The sequence below is a fragment of the Psittacula echo genome, assembly GCF_963264785.1.
Source record: "Psittacula echo genome assembly, chromosome: 1".
NCBI classification, from domain to species: Eukaryota; Metazoa; Chordata; class Aves; order Psittaciformes; family Psittacidae; genus Psittacula; species Psittacula echo.
This window is the reverse complement of record NC_137735.1, coordinates 56,696,828-56,721,213: the sequence shown is the minus strand read 5'-3', so window position 1 is coordinate 56,721,213 and position 24,386 is coordinate 56,696,828. Positions and strand designations below refer to the sequence as shown.

At 39.6% G+C, this 24,386-nt stretch overlaps 1 protein-coding gene across 2 annotated transcripts; it reads right to left on the bottom strand.

Moving 5' to 3' along the window:
• Nucleotides 1-4,825: 4,825 nt before the first annotated feature.
• Nucleotides 4,826-23,849, bottom strand: HADH (hydroxyacyl-CoA dehydrogenase; the record flags this gene model as incomplete). Of its 2 annotated transcripts, none has more annotated exons than XM_080639258.1 (8): nucleotides 4,826-5,631; nucleotides 6,624-6,740; nucleotides 10,256-10,328; nucleotides 11,624-11,713; nucleotides 14,647-14,773; nucleotides 18,121-18,278; nucleotides 19,815-19,943; nucleotides 23,721-23,849. In XM_080639258.1, 8 exons carry the CDS (start codon nucleotides 23,847-23,849, stop codon nucleotides 5,513-5,515), a joined length of 942 nt encoding a protein of 313 aa, XP_080495384.1. In that variant the 3' UTR covers nucleotides 4,826-5,512. The 2 variants fall into 2 exon arrangements, with proteins under 2 accessions (XP_080495384.1, XP_080495385.1); XM_080639259.1 differs by lacking the exon at nucleotides 23,721-23,849 and adding an exon at nucleotides 22,950-23,035.
• Nucleotides 23,850-24,386: the final 537 nt, after the last annotated feature.

Genomic DNA, 24,386 nt, shown 5'->3' with positions numbered 1-24,386 from the left:
AGCAAAGCAGCAGCAAACAGGCTAGGAAAAAATCCTGTTATCTGGCAGCACAAAACAGCCAAAGTAAGCGACAAGTTCCTTAGTGCCCGCCAAGAAAAAGCCTTGTACTAAAATATCCTCCTATGCCCTGGCCAACTTACAGCATCTGACCCAAGGCTGGAAACAAAACTTGGCCTTATGCCTCATTTTGATGCCTCATGCCACCACATGACAACAGAAACAGCTCCTTTAATAACCAGGTTTAGTGCTTTGTATTATTCCTACCCCAGAAGCAACCAAAACATCCAGCCAGCATTAAGAGCTTTATGGTGCTAGTTTCTCTGCAAAGAATGCATTGCTGCAAGTTATCTGCAATTTACAGAACACCAAATAGAAAACCTCTAAGGGAACAGAAGAGTGAACAAGTGCAAAGCTGCTCCATGGGCATACAAACCTAAATCTGATTAATATATTATCAGTAACAACCCCAGACCTCATTACATACTGTTCTGTGATCATATACATTTAACTTAGGACTCTGCATAGCACTGCATTTATAAACGGAAAAGCATATTGGATAGCAAATGGTACATAAAAAGGGATTCCAGTTTTCATGTGAACTTTTGAGAAGATCATAAAATTCAAGACAGGTCATTCTACAAATCAAATTTACAATTACCAGATTGTGTGTCTACTTAACCCCTCTCTAACAGAATTCAACAGAAGCACTTCCCTTTGGCTGTGAACAATAGGAAAAGCTGCTGAAGGAAGACATAACATGAAAAGATCTAGCTCTGAAAATAATCACAGCGTCTGCTTTTGCTCCTGGTCTCAGCTCTTCCAGAAAGCACAGGGAAATAGGCATCATTCAGGTCAGTTTTATAATTGCTTATGAGGTTGCATAACTGTAGTGAATAAAAAACATGAGATATGGGTCACTGCTGTGATACTAGTTAGAAAAGTAAGAACATAGCACTGTAGCTACAGGCGCAAGAAGACTCTTGCCTCTCTTGAAAAAATTAACCTCAAAACAGTCAGCAGTAAATTTTCAGGGAAAGTTGGCAACTACAAACTACAAAAGCAGCCACTTGGTACTGTAAAATGGCTTTTTCTAGATATAAGGAGAACAAACACATATCAAACTTTGGCAATACGTGTGGATAACTTAAAAATTATTAGTCTGAACATTTGCAATAACCATCAGATATATGTATATATTAAAATGGACACAGGCCTGAAGAGCAATACTCTGAGATATGGAAAACATATTGTATCTCATGATGCTACACACTGGATGCTTACAAAAAGAATTCACTAGAGAAAAGCAAGCATCTGTACATTCACAGAAGTTCTCCTATCTCTTGGCAAGGAAAAGAATTTTTCATGAAGTAAAAAAAGTCAGTATCAGCAGAAACAGCACGTTTCCTCATGTCCTCATGGCTGATATTCTTTCTCTTTTGGGGAGGCAATCTGGAAACACATCTTTTTCAGATGCCTTTCTCTTTCTAATAAGTACAGATTTTACCAATCACATTTCGCTACACTTAGAAAGTTTCTTGGTTTTTTCTTGTTTTCTTCTCCAGCCTGATAAACCTTCACTAATTTATAGTAAGAGGATCTACAAAAGAGATTGACTGACAAGCCTCAAAAGTTTCAGAAATACCTGAAAGTGTGATAAAAGCCTTAACCACAGAATGAACATTAGGAGAAGAACCACCAAATATGGCATTAACAAAACAAAACCAAAAGTCTGAATCTCATTTTGAAGCCACTATGATGCTTTTCAGAGGCCTGATTCACTGCTGGAGCACTGGGCTTGTAGCACTGGATCTTATGGCTCTGAAGAGCTCATGCTAGATGTTGTACTTAACTCCTGCCTTGTCAATAGCCTGCCATTTATATAACAATTGGGTTTAGAAGGACGTTTACATTGTCACTTCAAAACCCTTTGGTCAGAAGGCTTGGGGGGAAAAGACAACTTCTGTAGGACACAAGAAACAACAAGTTGCTTTATGCAGTTGCTCACTCAACTCTTCCTTCCTGCTGTGTAAAATAAAGCACAGGTTCACAAAACTCCCATCTGGACAGAGCTGGCCCATTCACTCCAAGGCAGCTACTCATTTCCAGGGGCTAAATTTCATCAACAGACAATTGAAATACATTAAAATTCTTTGGCAATGCTGTTTTCCCAACTAAATTCCTACCAAGGAGATATTCTGCAAGTCCCCACAAGGAAGGAAGGAGGAAGCAATAAACTGCATTTTCCATTCCAGATTCAAATCCATAATGCATAATGGTATCTATCTTCTAAGAAAATTAATCTACAATAATATACTGGAAAAATTCAATGATTTGCAAACACAGATGCTAATTCAGAACTTCAGGACATCTGCACTCAATACACAGGCAACTGTTACTAGTGACCCACATACAAGTATTCTTGTGCTCAGTGCCATTAATAGGAAATATTTCATTCATTAGAGCAAAGCTGACTTTCAGCTTCTACACAGTTCCTCTTCGTATCAAACTTTACTGCCACCTCTTGCACTTTAAACTCCATACGCCACTCATGCAGAGCATTCTCCTCCAGTCCAGTTAAGATTCTGCTTTCATCTCCCTTCATTAGAGTTTGCCGTGCTCCTATCTTCTCCCTAGCCACGTCAGCAGCAAGGAAGAACATAGATGGAGCACGTTTGGCAGATGAAATGACCCAGATGCTGAATCTGGAGCCATCTTCCCAGCTGCAGTAGCTGGGCTCACATCCGACTCCTCAGCTGCTGGCTGTCAAGCTCTCCTCAAGCTGTGCCAAGCATACAGCTCAAAGCTTTGACTGAAGCAGGGCAAATGCTCTAAATCTGTGAGGCCTGCTGACAAAAAGAAAAACAAAGGCTGAAGGCTTTAAAAGTAGGTAGTGAGGGAAATCAAACACCCTTCCTCCTTTCTTTTCTATTCCTCTTTTTTTTTTTTTTTTTTAACCTCCACAATCTTTTCCCTTGTTAATAACAATTCAGGAGGAGCTGACTGCTGACAGCAGGTCTAATGTACCATGCCGTAGTCTGAGGTACTAACTAGCAGAAGATTCCCCTTCAGGCATCAACACTACATGCAGTGGAAGGTGGCTCATGTACCTCCACATCAAGTCACAGGCATAGCAAGGGCTGGGAAATAAATTTTTACTGAGGGAAGGGTGGAGACAGACAATTCTGTTATTTCATTACTTATTCTTTAAGTCTCCTAGAAACCTTTAAACTATCAGAGCTGCAGAAGTTCTTATACAAATCAGGAGCGACTATTTAATACCCTGCTTCTGACCAATTTCATCATGATCTTGAACCCAAGAAAGGACTTCTACATCCTCCATGCCTCCTCAACTGAAGAGCAAAAGAAAAGGCTTACCTTGATTCAATGACCTCAGTCATTCAATTACCATTGTGTGTTTTCATCTAGATTTAAAGGAGAGTATTTGAAGTTTTGGCCCTTTGCCTCACCTGTGCTCATCTTCACACAGCACTCCACATGGTAATAAAATAAACCATCCCCACCCACCAGTAAAGTACCTCCACATGGCCCATTTGCTACTGAGGAAAGTAAGTCTCTTCTGAACCAGCAAGCCAAATTTACAAATGCCTCTATCAGGTTTCTTGTATGTATTACATATATACATACTGTACCTGTTAGAGAACCTGAAAGGAAAACACTGGTTTAGAGAAAGTTTGTTTTTTCTAAAATATCACATTCAGGAGTGAAAAATATTTTACACATTCAATATTACATAGCCTATGCCTGGCTACAAACCTAAGTGTTTCTAAATTAAAAATAAAGATGATCTTCTGAGTGAATGGAACAGCATCAATTTAATTCTGCCTAAACATTTTTGTAAAAAACAAATAGTATTTTTTTAAGACACAGGAGCAAAAAACGTTCCCATTTTTAATTACTACTTTAAACAGAAGTTCTGAAGGTAACTTCACCCTACAGCACTTAAAAGTCACTAATCTGAATTACAGGCACTGAGAACCTTCAAGTGAAACAGACCTCAGATGCAGGAAGTGGACTATATTTTAGGAAACCAACTCATTTTAACAATATCTTAGTAAAGGAAAGAGAATGTCTACAGTACCATTTATTTCCTTTAATCTTCTTCTTTCAAGGCAAGCAACTCAATCATAAAATCTGTAATTAGGAACCAGGAATTAGGAACTATTGGTTAATAAACCAACAGTTGTTACTCTCTACTTACATATTTTTGTGTTGTTGTGTGCAAGGAAATTAACATCTGTCAGCCTCAGTTTTCTTACATGCAATCTGAATGAGATGTTGGGGAGGGAGGAAGAAGCAAATTAAGAGTTAAATATTCATAATTTCTTTACTTAAAAAATTACCTAAGCTCTCAGTTTGCAGATCCAAAATACACAGCGTAAAAGACAGCTACCACTCAGCTGAACTGGAACCCCAACCCTCATACTTGCTCTGCAGTAGTTGGAGAAAAGGCAGGATTTGCAGCACTCCGGCCATGAGCAAATCCAGGCTCTGCTAAACCCCAAGGAAATAAAGTTGCAAAATAGAAAGTGCCTCACAGAGCTGGCTATTTGTTTACACAGCACACACTCCAGTTTCAATCCCTGTAAGTACTACACTATAGTAGTAGTGTAGTGAGTAAAAATGACACTTAAAATGAAGACCCAGTAAATAAAGCTAATTTACAGGTCTCTAGAAAGCATAAAGCTTTCACCAGCTTCTTAGCTTAGTCAATAAAAAACAAACCTATGTATTAGGCCCTTCAGAATAGAAGCCTCTTCAGTATGTTTCTATAGCACCAAGCAAAAAGGGGGCCCTCAATCGGTAACTGAATATTGCCGAAAATCCCAACACAAATTGTGAGTTCTGCTTTTAAATGCCTTATGGGGAACCTTCTGACCAGGTGACAGCCTGGAGGATCCCTAAAAATCCACTGGAGGATTTTTTTATTTTTCTTTAAACAATATGACCTTCAAAAAAATTATTGTTCAAGGCATGGTGATTTATACCTACAGATTAGCACTGCACGGAAGAAGAATCCTCAGAGAACAACTTACTGCCTTTCCCTGGCTACATTTGCCGGAGTGAAAAGAGACTGCCACCCAGTGGACTGCAACCGAGTACATCAACTGCAAGCCATGACATTCAAATACAGAACTGTTGAAAATTTTATTTTTAAGAAAGTGTGGTTATTTTCAGGATTTTCCCATCAACATAATAATGTTTCAAATACATAAATTTGCTTTGCATTCTGTCCTGCACCTGGAAAATCAGCATTTGCATGAAGGCACTGTACATATAAGGCTTTTCAGTATTACAAGAAAAAAAATAATCTACCAAATTAAGCTTTTACCATAGAAATAGTTAGCTAGTGCAATCACTCAGTTCAGAGGTGGGTTATATGTTCTAAATGCAGCTTGTGCCATCCTTGGGAAGGTTTAAGCACAATTCACCTGTAATATAGCAATGCTGAATAGCATACACAGATCATTTAACACCTCTCAAGGTTTGAAGTTCATTTGTATTTGTAAAATCCTTCTCCAGTCTTCTTACCCAGCTTCTTTTCTTGTACCAGTTTATTCAGGAGTGGGCTGGGTGCAAAAAGAGGGTTGTTGGGCTCTAATGAATGCCATCCTGGTGGAAGAGAAGTGGATGAATTAGTAACAGTTCTGTTTATATGCAATGATAATAGAGATCTGCATCTCTCTAGAAAAGTATTATGAGGTCAGAAAACTGAAGGCCTGGAACTTATTCTAGACAATCTGAGATCTTTCAACACATCTTCATAAAGCACAGATCAGTATTGATGATTATGAGCAAATCTGAACGTGTTATAATCTCCATGACTGAGGATTTTTAATACTTAAAAAAAAATTAAGGAGAATTTTTAAAATATAGTTCAGTGCAGGAAATAAAACAAAGACTATGCTGAAAAGAAATTCAAGTGCAAAGAAATTCCAAGTCGAATTTCTAACCATGAAAGACATGGTCCGCCAGAATAATATAACACTACTCCACAGTGCTGCATAAAAGCAGAGGTTTCACTGAAGATGCCATTTTTAAAGTCTCATTCTGCCTTGGAGAATATTTAAACTGCACATTCAAAATAATACAACCATCAAGTTATCCCAAATTACGTTGGGCTTTTTTTGTTATTGTGCTAACATTCATTCACTTAACTAAAGTGAAAGGGAGACGGCATGCTTGCATCTTTTAAGGTATTTACTGGGTTTCATATTAATTGAGAATGAAAACGTGGCTGGCGGAAAAAGGAGAAGGAGTCTAAATGTTCTTTTTCATCAGAATTTCTTATCTCCAGTATGTGTCTCTCTTCCCACTGGTTCTTTTTAGTTATATAAGTTCCACTATTATTATTATTTCCCACTGGAACTTGACAAAGCTAGCAAAAAAACCTCTGTTCTGTCCCCACGTACATAGGGTGCAGGCATACAGTACAAATGCTGTACTCATACAACATTATGAGCTGAATTCTCATTCCTTTCTCCTCAACAGTTAATGGGCTATGGCATAAACATTCAGTTTAAACTGCTTCAGATTTTCATTAGAACGTTAATATACAATTTAGCTAAAAAGGAGAAAAACAGAAGAAAACAAGCATGCAGTACCATCTATAATGCTTTTACTGGTATCCAACCCAACATAGTCCAGCAGTTCAAATGGACCCATGGGATAGCCAGCCCCAAGCTTCATAGCAACATCAATATCTTCCTTTGATGCATCTCCTAGAGAAAAGATTGACAGTTTGATGAACAGAGAAGATTCCACATCTACTTGGCACCACTTCTAAATAATTAAGAGGGTGTTATTTCACCCTGATGCAGCTCTTCACAGAAATCTCTGCACATTTCAGAACCACAAAAACTGGAGTCAGCATACACTTGCTGCAGTATAAAGCTGAATCTCTCACAAAAAAGTAAAAGCCCTGCAGGCTCACTTTCTATTTTTCAAGCTTCCTCTTGCCTTTCAATACAGATCACTACGCTGTTGACAGTGTCACAGCTACTGCACTCATCAGAAAGACCAAAGGAAGAACTGGTCCACCATGAAGATTCAAAAGTTTCTTTTAGAGGCAGCTGAACAGCATAAGTAAGAAAAGAGCTAAATTTCAGCTTCATGGGATCAGCAGCAGCTTTTGAATGATGCACAGGACAGCACTTCCCTTTCTCTAAAACAGCCAGAAGGCAAGTGATATCCACCTGACGGACAAAGCAAGCATAGGGAGGGGAGCAGTAGCAGCTGAGTAACATGCTTAGTTACAACAGCTTTCCCCGAGGACATTCATCAGCATCTGAGATGGCAGATAAGAGTGACTTATGAAGACAGGCTGAGAAAGTTGGGGCTGTTCAGCCTGGAGAAGAGAAGGCTGCGTGGAGACCTCATAGCAGCCTTCCAGTATCTGAAAGGGGCCTATAAGGATGCTAGGAGGGGCTCTTCATTAGGGACTGTAGTGATAGGACAACGGGTTAAAACTTAAACAGGAGAAGTTTAGATTGGAGATAAGGAGGGAGTTCTTTACTGTGAAGGTGGTGAGGCACTGGAATGGGTTGCCCAAAGAAGTTGTGAATGCTCCATCGCTGGTGGTGTTCAAGGCCAGGTTGGACAAGGCCTTTGGTGACATGATTTAGTGTGAGGTGTCCCTGCCCATGGCAGGGGGAGTTGGAACTAGGTGATCTTAAGGTCCTTTCCAACCCTAACTATTCTATGATTATGACCTGAAGAAACTGTGCAAGTGCAGTTAAATTTGTGAAATCCAACATTATATAGATATGTATATATGCATAAATCAAAATATACATAAATCAAAATTATCAGAAATTCGTTACTTATACTTCAGTCTATACCTACAAAAATACAAATCTTGCACTGCCACATTATCACAGTTAATATCCACCTCATCCGTTTGCTGGAAATGCATATTTTATACTTTCAGGAAAGCAGATGCACCTCTACTGCTTATTTTTAATACCCCTTTTTGATAAAAGCACTGTACTTCTTTGCAGATTGCACAAGAAGGATGAAGTTAAACAAACCCCATAGGTACTTGTTAAGTAATTTCCATGCTTGATGCGTACAGGCATTCAGGGTGTCCAAAAGCTTGGCAGACATAGCCTATGAAATTTATACACCTAAGATCAGAGAATCTCAGAAATTAATTTTCAAAATTTCTTGAAAGGCAACAGCTTCAGTGACAGTTCTATATGAAGCAGTAATTTAAATGTATCTCCTTTTACTCTTTAGAGCTGACATTTTTCCCTTTTTTTAAACCACATTTTATTTCTGAAGAACTGGGAAAATAAGCCTTACTTAATTCTAATCATTTAAATTCCCCAAATTCTGACACATGTACATTGACACACTCATCTGAAGGTGATGCAGAAGTACATACTTCTTATATCAACAGATTTGTCCCATTTTGTTTGTCAAACTTGGGACTTGGCCACTTGACGGTATACAGCTGTGTTACAATACAATTAAAAATAGTAAAAGGGCAAACCAGGGTAGTACCCCTAGGTCATACTAGTATCCTAGTATAAAAGAGACTTCCATAGGAACTTGACTGTCTACTTAGTTTTCCACTCATAAAACGGCGGTACATTACACCATATATTAATATTTATAGTATGGCACCTGTTTAAATCACTGTTAATATATTAAAGGTATTTCGCCTATGCAAAAGTGCACATTTAACCCAAGGAGAGTCTGTAGAAATAAAGACTCAAGGACTGACCCAATAAAATGGTATTTCAGTGCTTGGTGTTGCCAGGAAAGAGATCCTATATCATACTAATGTGGATGACAATCTGGCTCATGTGTCTACTCTGAGAATTAACACAAAGGATATGATAAAAATTTAACCTGATTCAATGGAAAATAAGAATTAGAAGACAGCCATCAGGCTTATGAAAACATTATCCAGCTTTTTAAATAGATTTCATTTGAGTTAAAAATTCATAAATGAACTTTAACAAGTCTGGAAATATCATACTGATGAACAAAATACAAACAGAATAAAGATTAAATCAAAATATTGTTTTGCTTCTGCAGAAAAGTCAATTTTAACATACAGTCCCAGTGACTTTTTTCTTCTACATTTAATTAAAAGTTCTACTGTCTCCTTAAATATGCACAATGATACATGTCACTTAACAAAAGCACCTCTTCTACACGCACTGGATCACCTATACACTTTACTTAAAATTGTGACTTTTCTAAGAGAATAATGGCCCCTCAAATCCATGCCTTTCAAGTCACTAAATTTGCTCTTTTCTCCTTTTGACATGTAATTAGGTATATCTGTTGATGGATAAACAAGTAGTGTTGATTTATATTTTTTTCCTGGAGATCAAGCCATCTCTTCCATGTGCTGTAAGAGATTTTTAATACTTAATATTCAAAGCGTATTGTGGGGAATTCTCATGATGGAGTGCTTTCATCTGTAAAAAAAAGCAGACTTCAAAATCAAAATGTTTCAAATGCCATTCTTAGTAGCACATAACTATGAGCAGAGCACTTTAAATAAAAGTAATTATACTCCGTAATTTTCTCTTTATCCACTAAATTACTGGCTTGTTTCTTTTTCAAAACAACTATCAATGCTTTGAAAAATTTAGTGGTTATTTGAGGATTTTTGATTATTTCTACCTACCCTCAGTATCAAAGGAAAAGAGACCAGGAGTGAGATGGGAGTTCCTAAAGAACCTATGTCTAAATGAAGACACAGAATAGAAACGGGAGGTTTTATGTGGCAACAGATTAAGCCGAATATTTGCATACCAGTACCACTGCGACACTACTTACCTCACCTATAAACAGGTGTTTTATTTCACAAGCCAAATGTAAGTGAACTCAGAAGAACTTTGCTAATCGTCCCATTATGGGATTTTCAATCATTTTCATTAACGTCTTTAAGGACGGAGAGAGGGAGGTTCTGATTAGTTGACAGAGGATATTTTTGCAATGGTACTACACTCACCTTGTCATCTCCAAACCAGAAACATTTTCCACCACCAGAAATTTCCCACAAAAGTAACTAGTATGACTCTGCACACACTGATATTTCAAAGCGCAGAGAAGGTCCTTCTAGTGACACGTATTGGCTTATATTTGATGTTCACTGTTCACTTCCAGCCTTTAAGGTCTGAAAGTTTTGAGGGAATCCCAAGGCTTTTCTGAAGGGATATAAAATTTCACAGTGTTGTATATCAACATTCCCTGAAGTCAATATCCCAGCAAGTACCTCTCTCAAAAAGTCGAACAGCTTCCATCATATATGGCACCAACAGACGGTTCACAATAAACCCTGGAGTATCCTATGGAAAGAAAAAGAAAGGATTCTAAATAAACATCCTTTACCAGTACCACACTCGAAAGCTACATAACAAGTCAAACAAGTAGATGAAGAGACTTATTGAATCATCAACTTCTGGTACAATCTAAATTGTATTTTTCATCTGATTTATCTGCTCAGTATTAAAAGACAAAAGATGAACTTTACAAACAAGGAATGGCACATAAACATTCATCATGACTGAGAACAATAAGACTACTACAAGCTCAACTCAGTTAATCTTAATTTATGTGGCCATTTGGCAAATGCCTTTTCTTTAGCAAAATTCTGCTGATACAATTTCCTGAAGGATACAAGAAGAGCCTCTCTTCTTTAACACTTGTGTACATTACCAGAAATGCTTCTGGCTAAAAAGTCTACTTCTCCCCCACTGCTCACTGGCAAAAAACGCTTTTGAAAGTTAGGATCACTGCAACAGCAAACACCAGTGGTATCAATGAAAAGATAAGATACACGCTGTCAAAAGATAACGAACTGATACAGAACTTCTTTTACACAAACTTTAATCAAAATCCAAAACACAAAGAAGAGAGAAAGTGTTTTGCAAACTTATAACAATAATTCACCATATATTCTGCACACCACATACTGAAAAGCTGCGACAGAAACAGGAAAAAAAGTCAACTAAGGCCACAGAGCAATTTAGCAGTAGAGCCTGAATTAGAATCCAGCATCCAGATGCTGAATCTGGTAACTACCAGATTGCAGGCCCTTCTTTTTATGACCAAATGTCTCCTGGGGGCTGTGAAATGCAGGGCAATAGCTTGCATAAAGCTACCCAGACCACAACTTAATGGATTTGGAAGAAAAAAGCTGCAAAGCAGTGAAGATTAATATGGGTCTAGTTACTGCAGTCTTAAGAAAAACTTGCAGTGAGCAGCACACACCATGGAAGATTCATCCAGCTGCCTTATAGTACAAGAGGTAGCAGTCTTGTGTCTAGCATGGCTAAAGATGAGCTCCTGCTTAAGTTCCCCAGCCCAGGCTTCTGCAGGACTAGAAAAGAAAAACCAAAAACTGTAGCCCTGATACTTGCAAGTTTTGCTACTCTAGACAGGATGTCAAGAGTCACTCTGCTTTGAGAAATATGTAGTAAATGTGGGTGTTTGGCCAAAATCCTTTTAATAGTGAAGAGAAACTGGACAAAAAGCAGCCTGGAAAATCTTACAAAGCGCTCTTATATTCAACTAAGACCTACCACTTTAGTGATTTTCAAGAACAGACCTTCTGAACATTATACAATTAAAATGTACTCACCTTACAACTGACAGGACTCTTTCCTACTGCTTTACTGAAATCCATAAGCGACTCAAAAGTTTTTTGGCTGGTCATTGGAGTCTTAATGACCTGGGCAGAGGGAAGGTAAGGAAAGCATAAGCACATCTATGAGCAGAATCTCTCCCATTTCCCAGTACAGCAATGATTAAACTGTAATAAAGAATACTATTCCAGAAATGCACCAAACATTTGTTTTGCAAAAAAAAAACAACAAAAAAACAACAAAACAATTTCAGTGGATATATATGTGTAATAGACACAGAAATCTATTTTAAAGACAGATACAACATTTTGCACATTTTGAAATTATATGTTTCTTTAAGACACTTTCCCACTACGGATGGTAAAAGGAACCATCCTTTGGAATCATATTTACAGATTATGTGTACAACAAGTATGACAAAATAACTTTAAAAGCTACATAGTCTGTTGTCTTGGGAAACACAACGGCACCACTCTAGAGAATCACATTAACAGACATAGCTCCTCATATAAAGGGTTGTAACATCTACCCTGTGCTCAATGTAAACATGATGCAGATATTTAATTCTAAAGAAAAATTTAAATCTATTTTCAAATTTGTGACAGCCTCTTAGCTTCAAGTAATATGTTCCCATGTTGAATTTCTTCACAACTGAGTCTGTCATTACAGGTAGTATTTTCTAAACTTCACTGGAGTTGGGATGCCTTAAATAATTTATTAGAGACCTACCCTCCACTCCCCTCACCCCCCCAACAAAAAAAGAAAAAAGACTTGCACAAGCTGAACTGGTTGTGATATTTCTGTTGAAACTGAACTCCATGTGCAGCAACTGAAAACCGCTACACATGAGCAGTTAAGGTTGACCTCCTTGTTCATACCATTAAGTCACACAGAGATTCCATCCCTCTTACTGAAGCAAGGCCAAGACAAAAACAGGCTATTAGAACTGAGGAAAAGGCTTGTTTCTCATCAGGGGAAAAAAAAAAACCCAAACCAACAGTGTTATTTTATTTTGATATTAGATTAAAATATCTGAGATTCTTACATAAGACTGCAACAGTTTCAAGAATGAGTTTTTAATATGCACTTTAGAATTTTGAATCCTTAGAGCTAGCTTTTTGGATTATTAGAAAAGGAAATCCTCTCAAAGCTGTGTGCTTGTAAGCATGAGACCAATAATCTGTGAAAAGAGCAGATAAGACTCAAACGCACTGCACATTTGTCACCCATGAAGGACGGATTCCATGACAGATGACTGGCAATTTCAGTAATGTCTTTTGTAGTTTTGGCGATTCTCTTGATTTCCCCTCAATTATTTCAAACCAAAACATCTGTTTTACATAGCAAATGTTGTTCTGCAGTGTCTGTCAGTGTCAATCATGATCTACAGCAGTAGATAGGAAACAAAAGCAAAGCTTTAAGAAATGTATTTACCTACTAATACTGGAACCTTTCAAGATCAAATCAATAGAAGCAGAGCTTCTGTGTTTTAAAGCTCTTAAATACTACTCATCAACAACAGTCACACTGGGGTAGAATGTTCACAAGTTAGGTGAAAAAAATACAAATTATAAAGACTGACCACAGCAGTCTCTGTTTCGGTATTTTACAAACAACAAGAGATATCTTCTGTATTTTTCAAATATCACAGAGGCTTAGTTTATATTTCTAAAGACTATGATTTGGTTTAGGCTTGAGACAGGGCACAGAACATTTCCTCCACAGAAATAAATTACTGCCAACAAGTAGATCTTAGCACAGAAATCAATAAAGCCTATGTTAGCCTAAGGAATTTCTGGTAAAGACTTCTGTTATCTCTGACACACCTATAATACTCTTCTCTTTCCTTCTTACACCATTGCCTCACAGCATTTAGTCACAATATACAGGATGCAATATTAAATTTAAAAGAAAAATCCACATGGGTGCAGAGTCAGTGAGAGAGAATTTGCAAGTGTCTGACCCTTCACCGGACAATAATACTCTGAATCAAATTAGTTCATTTCAGCCAAAAGGTTCAAACATTTCAAAAGGAGAAAGAAGAGAATTAGACATTTAACAACACAGAGCAAGCAGCTGTGTAACATGTATCTTGATGGGAAACAAGCAAAAAATATAATAAAGTGAATCTCAGGAGTTCAAAAAGCAGGCACAACATAGTTGAAGCTCTTGTCACCAAAGCAATACTAGAACTAACCACTCATGGGACAGAGGAAAAAGTTTTACAGCATTTAATGGTATGAAATAAGTGAAACTTTGGGCAGAGTAGCCAAAATGAAAAGTTTATTTTCACTTACTCGAGAGCTTAAGTTCTAGCTGATCAAGGTCAGGGGCCACAGGGGAAGGTAAGAAAAAAGAGATGAGAGACCTGTCATTTTTTTTGCAATGTGAACTCTACTTTGGAGACTTAGATAAACTCTTCTATCAGATGATTTCTTATTCTGCTCTGCACTGCAATATTACTAGAAATTGCATGATGTAGCCAAAGAGAGTATGTTTATAAAAGACATCTGGAGAATTACGTAAAAACTTCTTTTTACACTTCCTTAAAGGCTGGAAAATACTGTAATACTTTCAGATTAATCATCTGGAACACTGAAACAAACATGACTGACTGTTTCATAAGCCACAAGGCAGTAAGATTTCATCTTATTTTGTATCAATGTCTACACCGGTAGCAATCAAATTCCTGTGTCAGTCATCGGATGATTTTGTTTAAGCTTTCAGTAGTTCTTATTAATCAGCTTGCCTGCATGCTTGAAATGATCACTATAAACAGCACCTGTCTTGGCAGGTCAGTGGAGAACTTTGGAGCCTCGAGACCGGAAGAGTTTCCTCTGTCTCTTTAACCCGCTCCTCAACAGAGAATGCACCACCCCCTTATCAATAACAGCAGCTTGTTCCATTATCAGAAGAGCTGCAAACTGAGATCTGCTGTTTCATCCAACTGAATTCTCAGCGGTGACAATTGCACTGCTGTAACACAGTGATTGTGATGATTACATTACAAGATGTCTACCTCCACGAGCTTCATCACAGGCACAGGATTGAAGAAATGGAGACCACCAAATCGGTCCTGCCTGGTGGTTGAGTTAGCCAACTGTGTGATTTGCAAGGATGAAGTGTTGCTTGCAAATATTGTATGCCTGGAAGAAAAGAAACATATGGATTGTGTAAATGATGACTATTTTCCTGTCAGCAGGAGACTGGTGCACTAAACATAAGTAGACATCCATCGGCCAATCATCCACAGTATTCTCAGAAATATTCCTGCAGATTATGACCATTCTTTTTCTGAGATATAAATAACAGCAATGATGAAATAACCACTGGAAGGGGTACGTGAGTTTCTGACTTCTGAGCAAGCATGTTGAATATTGATATTAGGTGATGGGGAAAAAAAGAAAACTGAGTAGAAAATTTTTAGCTTCCCAAATCTATTCCACCTTAATTCCTAAGCAAACCTGGAAACCTAATGCTATTTTTTTTTTTTTGTGAATCATTTACACATCTATGGAAGCCAAATCATTTGCCATGCCAAAAATGTACTCTGGAGCATTAACAAACATTCCGATTCTTTTTTTTCTATAATGATCACTGGCAGATGTGATAAGCAAACCTATCACCAGAGCAAAGAGCTGATGGAAAACAAAAACAAAGAAAAGGTAAAACCTGCCATGCATAGGTCACTGCAAAGGATACACTAAATCACAAGAATCTTAAGACATATGAAGTCCTTTTACAGATTAAAAAAATCCATACAGATTTCCATTTTTTATTGTTTTCTCAGTTTCTGAGCATGTACTACAGAGAAGGAAATAAAAAAAAATTCTGAAAATTCCTGTTTACGCTTCTTACAAATATTCTTTTGTTATTGTTCCATCATAAATTGAGCCTTACACTGTTCTGAGTTGGGGTACTAAAAAGAGTATTATACACCTCATAGTTTCGGCCTCTGAAGATCAATGCATCCAAAAAACACTTATCTTCACTAAAAACCTGCCACTGTACACGAAGAATTCAAATATTCATGTAAAAATTAAGCATGTTGATTTGTTTATATCTGAGTTCACTTAAAATAATTGTCTCAGCATCACTTCTGCGGGTGAATACTGTAGCCTCACATAACAAAAAGCCCTGGGGAAAAAAAAGCATTAGATTTGTATTGTGTACAAGGACATTTTATTTACACTTTCTGCTTTGACCAACCAATTGATTCAAATTGAGTTTAAAATAGAATTTACATGCCTCTGTGACTTAGAACCACACAATCCATGCTTCAGGTCACAGCAGAGCTGGAATGCATTTGAAAGCAATGGCACTAGTGAAGCCTCAGTGATGCTTTCCCAGGCACCAGTATGCTTTCTTTTGGTGACATCTAGTGGGTCAGGAGACAGCATTAAAAACAGAATCACACACAAAGAGAAACACATCATTTCAATAAAACCTACTCTTACAGCCCAGCTGTTACACAGTTGTAGAGGGAAGACCGAACACTTCTTTTGCAACGCTTTTATAGAACACTAATTTTTAACACAATGAACAGTTGAAAACCACTGTCAGTACCTAGCTGAGCTTCTATGTCTACAAATAAATCCTAGACTGAGAGATGTTGATGGGTATTCCCACCATTCAGAAGGCAGGTAGAGAAGAGCTCTTAAAGTGGATACCCCAAAATTCTTTTTCCATGTTCATTATGATCCTGTTTGGAAAAGGGCTGTGGTGTTTAAATGCCTAAAGGCCACAAAGAATGTGGGGATAGTCTACAAAAAAACTAGTCCGACCTTTTCAAAATGGAAAGGTGAGACTGATTCAATTCAAAAAGAAGACAAAACTGAAGAGCGGGCAACCACACTGTATCGCCTGCTCTGAAGATGCTGACCATGTAATTCAGTAACAATTACCGTACTGGGAGGATGAGCGTGACATTGAGAGGAATATAACATACACAAGCAATACTGCAAAGCTCCAGAAACATAAACCAGCATGCTCTCAGACTGAAGGCATCCAAGAAACAGCATGCACCGTTCCACCTGGACAGTTACCCTTTTCTTTATCCACCATGTAAGGTACCTGTATGTTTGTCACCATTTCCGATTCTACTCTTAAAAGGGAAGGCTTCTTGTCTAATGTCATTTTGCTCAACCCTGCAAAATCATGCCTTTTGCCACAGGAAGGAGCATTAATCTGAACATCTCCCAGTGTCTTTTAACACTCTTATAATGTAAAATTTGATGTTTCAAGGCAGCTATGCTTGCTGAGCTCAGCTATGCTCAGTCTTACAAAAAAATAGCTCCAGATGTTCCAAATAAACATATTAGTAAAGGAGGCTCCAAGTCCCTGTGCCCACTTTTCTTTGCTGACTGGTTTTAAGACAGTTTGCCATTTAGTACACTCTGATTTGCTCATTAGCTTTCTCTGCTGAATATGAACAAAGACTGTGGTCTGTTTTCTCAAAATAAGCACAATCTATCATGACAAGGTACCATAATTGCTGAAGGCAGCTACTTACGTCTGTCTGCCAGACCAAGGGTCATGGCAAGTTACCCTGTGCTCAGCGCACAACTGTTTGTGATCATTTATTGTTTTCAGAAGTACCAGGCCATTTAAATAACTAACAATATGAGACAGCCTAAAAATCTCCCCAGGCTGACGTCAACTTAATGGCAACATATTTAAGGTGCAACCTGCCTAGTTCTTTAGTTAGACAGTCTAAAATACCTCTAGTCTACACCCCCAGATTTAGCTGTACTGGTTAAAACTTCCACCTGCAAGCAGTCAAGGTCTTGTGATCCTGAGTCATCCGTTACAAGGATCAGCTTTTGCATGCTCAGCTTAACAGCATTTTGGGTTTGGAGATAATTCAACAGTAACTTCCAGCTGTTATCAAATATAGTTCAAAGAAAGTTCCAGAGACTGTAAGTAACTGAACACATGCATGCTAAGAAGTGATTTACACTTTTACCTCAAACACAAGAGCAATGAGCTATTTCCAAACTCTTGTAATACAGAGTAAACTTAAGCCACTGCTGAGCTGACTGTATGGCTAAGAGGCTGAGATTTCTTAAAACTTGCTCATGCCAGGCATACTGAAAGCAAGGACCTTATCATCCCAACTTCCTATTTAAATATGGAATTTAACCATACCCTATATGTACCAGGACAAGCTTATTCTACTGTTGTGTATTTGCGTTTGGATTTAGATTTGAACTTGTGAGTTAGATGGACAAGCTTTATGACTAAACACACCTGAAACCACATCAAAGGAAGCAATGCAACACGTAAATGACCTGAAAGCAGCTGAAAGCATTTGTAACATATGCACCTGGCACAACTGTTCCATATCACATGACAGTCTGGAGTCAGTCTATGGGAGAAAAACTCCTGCTATAAGAAAAAGCAGCTAAGAAAATGGAGAACTAACAGTGTAAGATTAAAAATAGGAGATACAAAGGTCTAAGTTTCAAAATGTAACAGGAAAAAATACACATACTCTGGAGCAAACTTATCCAGCTGCTTGAAGAGTTCATTTTTAATTTTCTGGTTCTCGACAATAGCTTCTATCACCAAATCCGTGCTGTGGACCACTGCTACTGCATCTGTGCTTGTTGTGAGGTTCTTTAAGGTCTTCTCAATGAACTCAGCACCAGCCTGAAACATTTCCAAGAAGTTGGAATGTCTGGTTACAATTATTTCACTTATTTTCACGTGAAAACCCCCTTATATGCTCTGAAGTTTTTTTGAGCCCTGAAAAATTGAAGCAGTCTGCCACATTTCCAAGTCAGTGAGAAAGTTCTGTACAGAGTCAATGCCTTCACTGACAAATTTTCCCAGCCAATCAAATTTCCTAGCAATCAAATTGCTTTGAAGCAAATAAGAGACCTTTGAATTCACTCTTTTAGGAAGACTGTTTGCTGCAGTCCAACCTTCAGCTTAAGAGTTTGAATTAACAACTGGTTGGTCAATCAGTAGTTTCTAAGACAGCCTGGACTTACCCTCCATAAAGAGGAGTTCTTCCAGTTTCAAACCTTTGCATTGTTTTCATTCAGTGATTATCTGGTTTCACTCCTATGAACAGATTATGCGCTAGTTCATGAACACTCCAGGAAAAGATCTACATTCACTACAGTTTCAGTGCAAATGTGGGGAAAAATAATCTGTTTTATGAGCAGTAAATCTGGCGATCACTGGTATGTTTGTGAGGACAGAAGTAAAAAAAAAAAATTCAATTTATGCAATTAAGCATATACCATTACAAGGAGTTTCAAGACTTTAAGCAAAGAGTAAATGGAGACACAGTGCAATTAAAAAAGATACCTGCACTCTAGAATATAATGTCATATATAAAATGCAAGAATTACGTGCACAATTTTATTTTGGATTAAAAGACTCCGCATAATTATGTATGTATGCTCTGGCTATCCCGATATTACTACAATTTTTCTTCTGTAGTTCCTCATAAAAACAAGCCCTTTTAAAGTTCCTTTGTCTGCTGGATCATTCATGCTGGTAATCATCAATGCCAATATATAATATATATGTTAATATGTATCAAAGGAAGAACAGAATATGTTGTGGAATTTAGAGAAGCAAGCACAGCAACAAATAACCTTTATGATATAAATATAGATGCACCAACTGCTCCACAGTAACTTACAGTATGCAAATCTTACTCAGTAATGTGCATGCAACGTATCTAATTCATGTTACTCCAGAGCAGTTAAACTTGCACTATCATTTACGTTGTATTAAATCTGTATCCAAGTCTTGGGGCACAGGAGAAAGTCTCCTTCCTAACCTATTAAACCACTTTTGTTACTATTCACTGTTGGACAAATTGGTACATCCCCGGGGTCAGTACTCAAAGGTATCTTGCCATTAAATTAGGGTTAATAATTTGGCACCATTTCCCATTTAGCATCTGTTACAAAGGTAACCACGTTGTTTTAAATCTTTATCTCAAGGCTGAAGTCTACAAAAGAAACAAAGTAAGGTAAGATATCTTTCCATCCCCTTGAATCAGAAACAGAAAACCCAAGTTCTTCAGCACACTGGAAACAGCTTTCTTTTTAAGCCAGTATGTTAACATGCTCTATAATGCATAACAGTAAAAAAATCTCAGAACTTCAGTATGGTAGCTTTTATTCTTCTAAGTTTTCCCAGAGGAATAAAGAAGACAATGTCAACCTCAGGCTTATCCGCAAACTTCTTCTTTGTCACTCTCTTCAAACTCTCTTCAATTCCTTTTGTAGACTTCTTAAGGATTTCATCTGACTGGTCTACTAACACCACAGTGTGACCACTGGCTGCTGCAACCTGAAAGATAAAAGCATCATCAGTATCATAAAACCACCAACCATACTGATTTGTGTTTGGGCAGGCAACACGTTAGGCAATGATTTAGACAAAACAGCGCTAAAGAACATTGAATTAAGACTTAACGCCATTTACTGAAAAAATCACAAAACCCCACACACAGTTGGAGCAGAGGGGAAGAGATAAAGGTCTCAGCTCAGGAAAAAAGCAATCCAAAGGGAAAAAGAAATCCATTTTTCCCCTGCACTGTCTACAGAACAGTACCGGTACCTGGAGGCAGATGAATCTGCCGCTATGGATAGAAGACAAACAGCTGTCTTGAAAAGAGCAAGTAGCTTAGCTGTGATCCTTGGATCTTGGAAGGAAAAAGGGCTGTGAAGAGCAAAACCTGAATGCTGGCAGGGTGAGCGAGAGGCATAAGGGATGCCTAACCCTCCTGGGTCAGAGTGTAACAACTCTGCTGATTGGCCATGAGCATGTCTCAACAACAGGAAGGTGACAGTGAAGCTGGGGAGTAGCAGTAAAACGTTAGCCACTCCAGGACTCTGCACAGACCCAAGTGTCCTGCAAACACTCCTTACTATGTATTTGGCACAAACACTAGCTCAGCTACAGCACTACTGCATTGCATTTTGGGTTGGTATTCAATTAATTTCAAACACAATGTCACTTTCTCACATTGCAACAGCCTATTAAAAATCAGCTGTTCATTATCTGTTACTTCACCGTTCATTAATTTCTGTTTCTCTTGTTAGTTAGCCACAGCCTATCTTTGTCTTCAGAATCCTTGAACTAACGAGCTGTAATACAGCAATTGCGGAAAACAGATTAAAACATGGTTTCACTGGCTATTTCTGAAGTCATATAACTTGAGTGCTTCTCTCCTGTGACCTTTTACTTTACATCTAACCCTGCACCTGGAGACTAAAGATTCTCCTGTGCCCACAAGACCTATTCCAACAAGCCTAGCTGAATGAAAAATAGAGAGATATCTCCTGAAGAAAAGCATAGCACTTTTCTCATCCAAGTTGCCTCAGTAATCCATCAAATAAAGAAATGCCAGACTGCTTCTGGACAGCAGCAGTATAGCTTTAACAACATGTCAGCCTGCAGCTGGACATGTCTTTATCCATCTTTTTTTTTTTTTTTGTTATTTTATTTTCACTATAGGCATTTCATCAAAACAACTGAATCATAAAACCCCCCAACATTTAAACCAAGCTTGGACTTGCACTCCTAACATCTGTTAGGATGTGCTGCTGATTATTTGCAATGGTAAAGCAAGACCTGCTGATTATTTGCAATAATCTGCTGCTGATTATTTGCAATGGTAAAGCAAGACCCTCCGCTCTTCAGAAAAAAAATCAATACCAAGCACATTTATAACAGATCCTTCACTGATTATCCACCTACAACTACACCACTACTGACCAGCTGACGAAAAATCCTAGAAAAATTGACATCTCCCTTTTCCCATCTCATTCTTACCATATTTACATGGATAAGAAGAAAAATGGCAAAAGGGTCATATCATCTCCCTGTAATTCACACATGCTCGCTCACTATACTATGAAATGATCTGAAGAATACTAAGTAACAAAAGAGTGTTGGGGAGTCAATTAATGCTTTTCTCATACAGAAGTGCTTCTGTATCAGAAATTATAAACCCCTGGCTTTCAGCCATACATTTTAGCAGACGTGAGCTTTTTCTGACATTATGAGAAAGAAAGTAAAGAGGAGGGACAACCCTTTACATGTTCGAAAAAGGAGGAAAAGCTTTATTAACAGGGTATGGAGGAGACCCCACTCAGTGTTTTAATCATCTCTGCGTTGAGATAATTTCAGATTGATAAATTGGAGGCAGATGGTCAGCAAAATCATGCCTGGTCCTTAACAGTGGTAGAAGATTCTGAGCTCTGTTAGAGGCAAATACCAGACATGCCTCCCTGGACAAGTCACTCTCTGAAAATGTGCAGATTACGCAGATGAGTTTACTTTTCCTGCAGAATTATAACCTTCGCATAGCGTGCATCTGCCTCAAATCTTTCATCTTTCTCCACAAAATCTTTCTCCAAAGTTGTTCTTAGATTGTTCCCTCAGTGGAAACCTCATGTTCCGGTATCAAGATACAGAGCAGAGGTTTCACCAGACAAGTTAATAAACAACTAGCTAATTCCTTAGCAAAAAAAAGAAATAACCCCTGCATTCCTACTGCCAGGAAAGTGAGCAATCTTCAGTCCTGAGAAAGAAAACCATTAATTCATTAAAATGGAGAACTACAATCTATGAACTCCAACCTCACTATCTGATTCCACTTGTGGATGCCTTCATCCTCCAGTCATTCTTTGTGAAGTTTATGATCTACCCTGGTATTTTGGGCAACAAGGTCTTTCTGTGAAGTAGAGAAACATCTAAATCTTAAATTACTGACAGGACTGTTCAGTCTTCTGCCCCAAACTATAAAGTTAAAGACGAGCTTGAAAACCAAAGGCCTGAGATTAAACACTGGGAAAGTAAGTCCTATGTAAATATTAACCACTTCATAACTCTGCAGATGACTGACAGCTAAATGTCCATTTTAGATGCTGTATTCTACTTTAATAACTTGTAAAATGTCACTTGATCTGTTCCCTTGGCAAGTCAGAAGCTTCCTGGATCAGTATTTTCCAAATGTTATTACACACTGCCTGGTTTATAAGTAGTCCACACACTGTCTTAAGAACCACCTTAATTTATAGCATTGACCTTGGTTCTTCCTGCCCACCTATCTGACCTGAAGACATGCGGATTAGCAAGAGAACAGAAAGCCTGAAGGTTGAGCAACCGGACAGCAGGGGTGCAGCAGTACTTTCTACTCCCCCGCTGCAGCAGTAAACCCCAAATTCACACAGGTCTGCCAACAGGGCAGCCTGGGCACGTCCCTGCTCGCGGGGTGATGCGCACACGCTGCCCACGCTGGCTCCTCAATATGCCTTGCAAAAGGCAGGCTGATGGCGTGAGACTCACCGAACACTCAGCTGGTTCGAGGGCCAGGGTCATGGTCAGGTCTTGCTCCTCACACGAACAGCTCTCTAGTGCAAGAGCAGCCACCACTTCTCACACAAACACAGCATAGAATCACAGAATGGTTTGGGTTGGAACGGACCTTAAGATCACCGAGTTCCAGCTCCCTGCCACGGGCAGGGACACCTTCCACTAGATCAGGTTGCTCAAAGCGCCGTCCAGCCCGGCCTTGAACACTGCCAGGGACGGAAGCCTGAAATGACTTTCGGAAGAACTGTAATAAATTCGGGAAAGCGCTATTTTTTTTGCCGTTGTTTCATTCTAAATACCGCTGCCGCCTCACAACTCGGAGCGGCGGCTCGACCCGTGTAGGTCGCCGGCAAAGCCGGCAGCTGGCCCCGGCACGTGACGCCCCGCGGCCTCGAGCTGCTGCTCCGTCTGACGGGCACCCCGCTCCCGTCCGGGCTGGCTGCAGCCATACACCCCGGGTCGGCTCCTTCCCTATAAACCAAGAACCGAAGGGGACGCGGGAGCAGAAGCGCTGAGCGGCCGGAGCCGGGGTGCTCCCTTTCCGGGAAAAGGTCTCCGCTGACAGCAGAGCGCGTCCTTCGGGTGACCACAGCACCAGCGCCCTCCCCGCCTCACCCGGCGAGCCTCCAGAGAAGCGTGAGGGGCCCTTCCGCTGCACGAGCCGCCTAACGGCCGCCCTGCAGCCGTCATGGCGCCGCCGCCTCCCCTCACCACTGTCCCGCCGCCGGGTCGAGCCGCACTCACCTGGGCGATGCCGGCGCCCATGAGGCCGCCGCCGATGACCGTCACATGCTTGACGATCAGCTTCTTGGCGGCTGCCGTGGCGGCGGTGGAGGAAGCGGCGCGCACGAAGTGACGGGTGGCGAAGGCCATGGCGGCGGCGCGCAGCGGGGATCACTGGGCGAAGGCGGCAGCGGGGCCGGGGCGGGCGGGGCGAGCGGGGCGCTCCGCCCCGGGGAGCGGTGGCGGCGGCCGCCCCGGGCCGGGGTTAAGTCCTTCGCCTCCGCTTCTCGTGGTTGTTGAAGAGGAAGCGAGTAGCAGCGCGGAGGTGAGCACCGCAGCTGAAGTCCCTGCGAGTCCCGAGCTGGCGCTTGGGCAGCGGCAAGTCTAGGGCAGCCTGCTCTAGTGTGTGTCCTTGCAGCAGAGGTCACTGCACAGCCTGCACACGGTCACGTTCTGTCGTACTGCTCGTTTTCTCAACATTAGAAGTGTTCCATAAGATGGGTGTTCCCAGACTAAGAGGAGATTTTATTTTCAGGCTAGCACAAACTATACAGTAAAATTAAAAATTATAATCCTTCCTTTATAAACACCAATGGCTGAAGCACACCAGGTGCAGACCACCACCGTAATTACCCATCTAATTACCAGAAGGACCAGCACTTCCAATCAGCAGCAGGGGTATTTGAT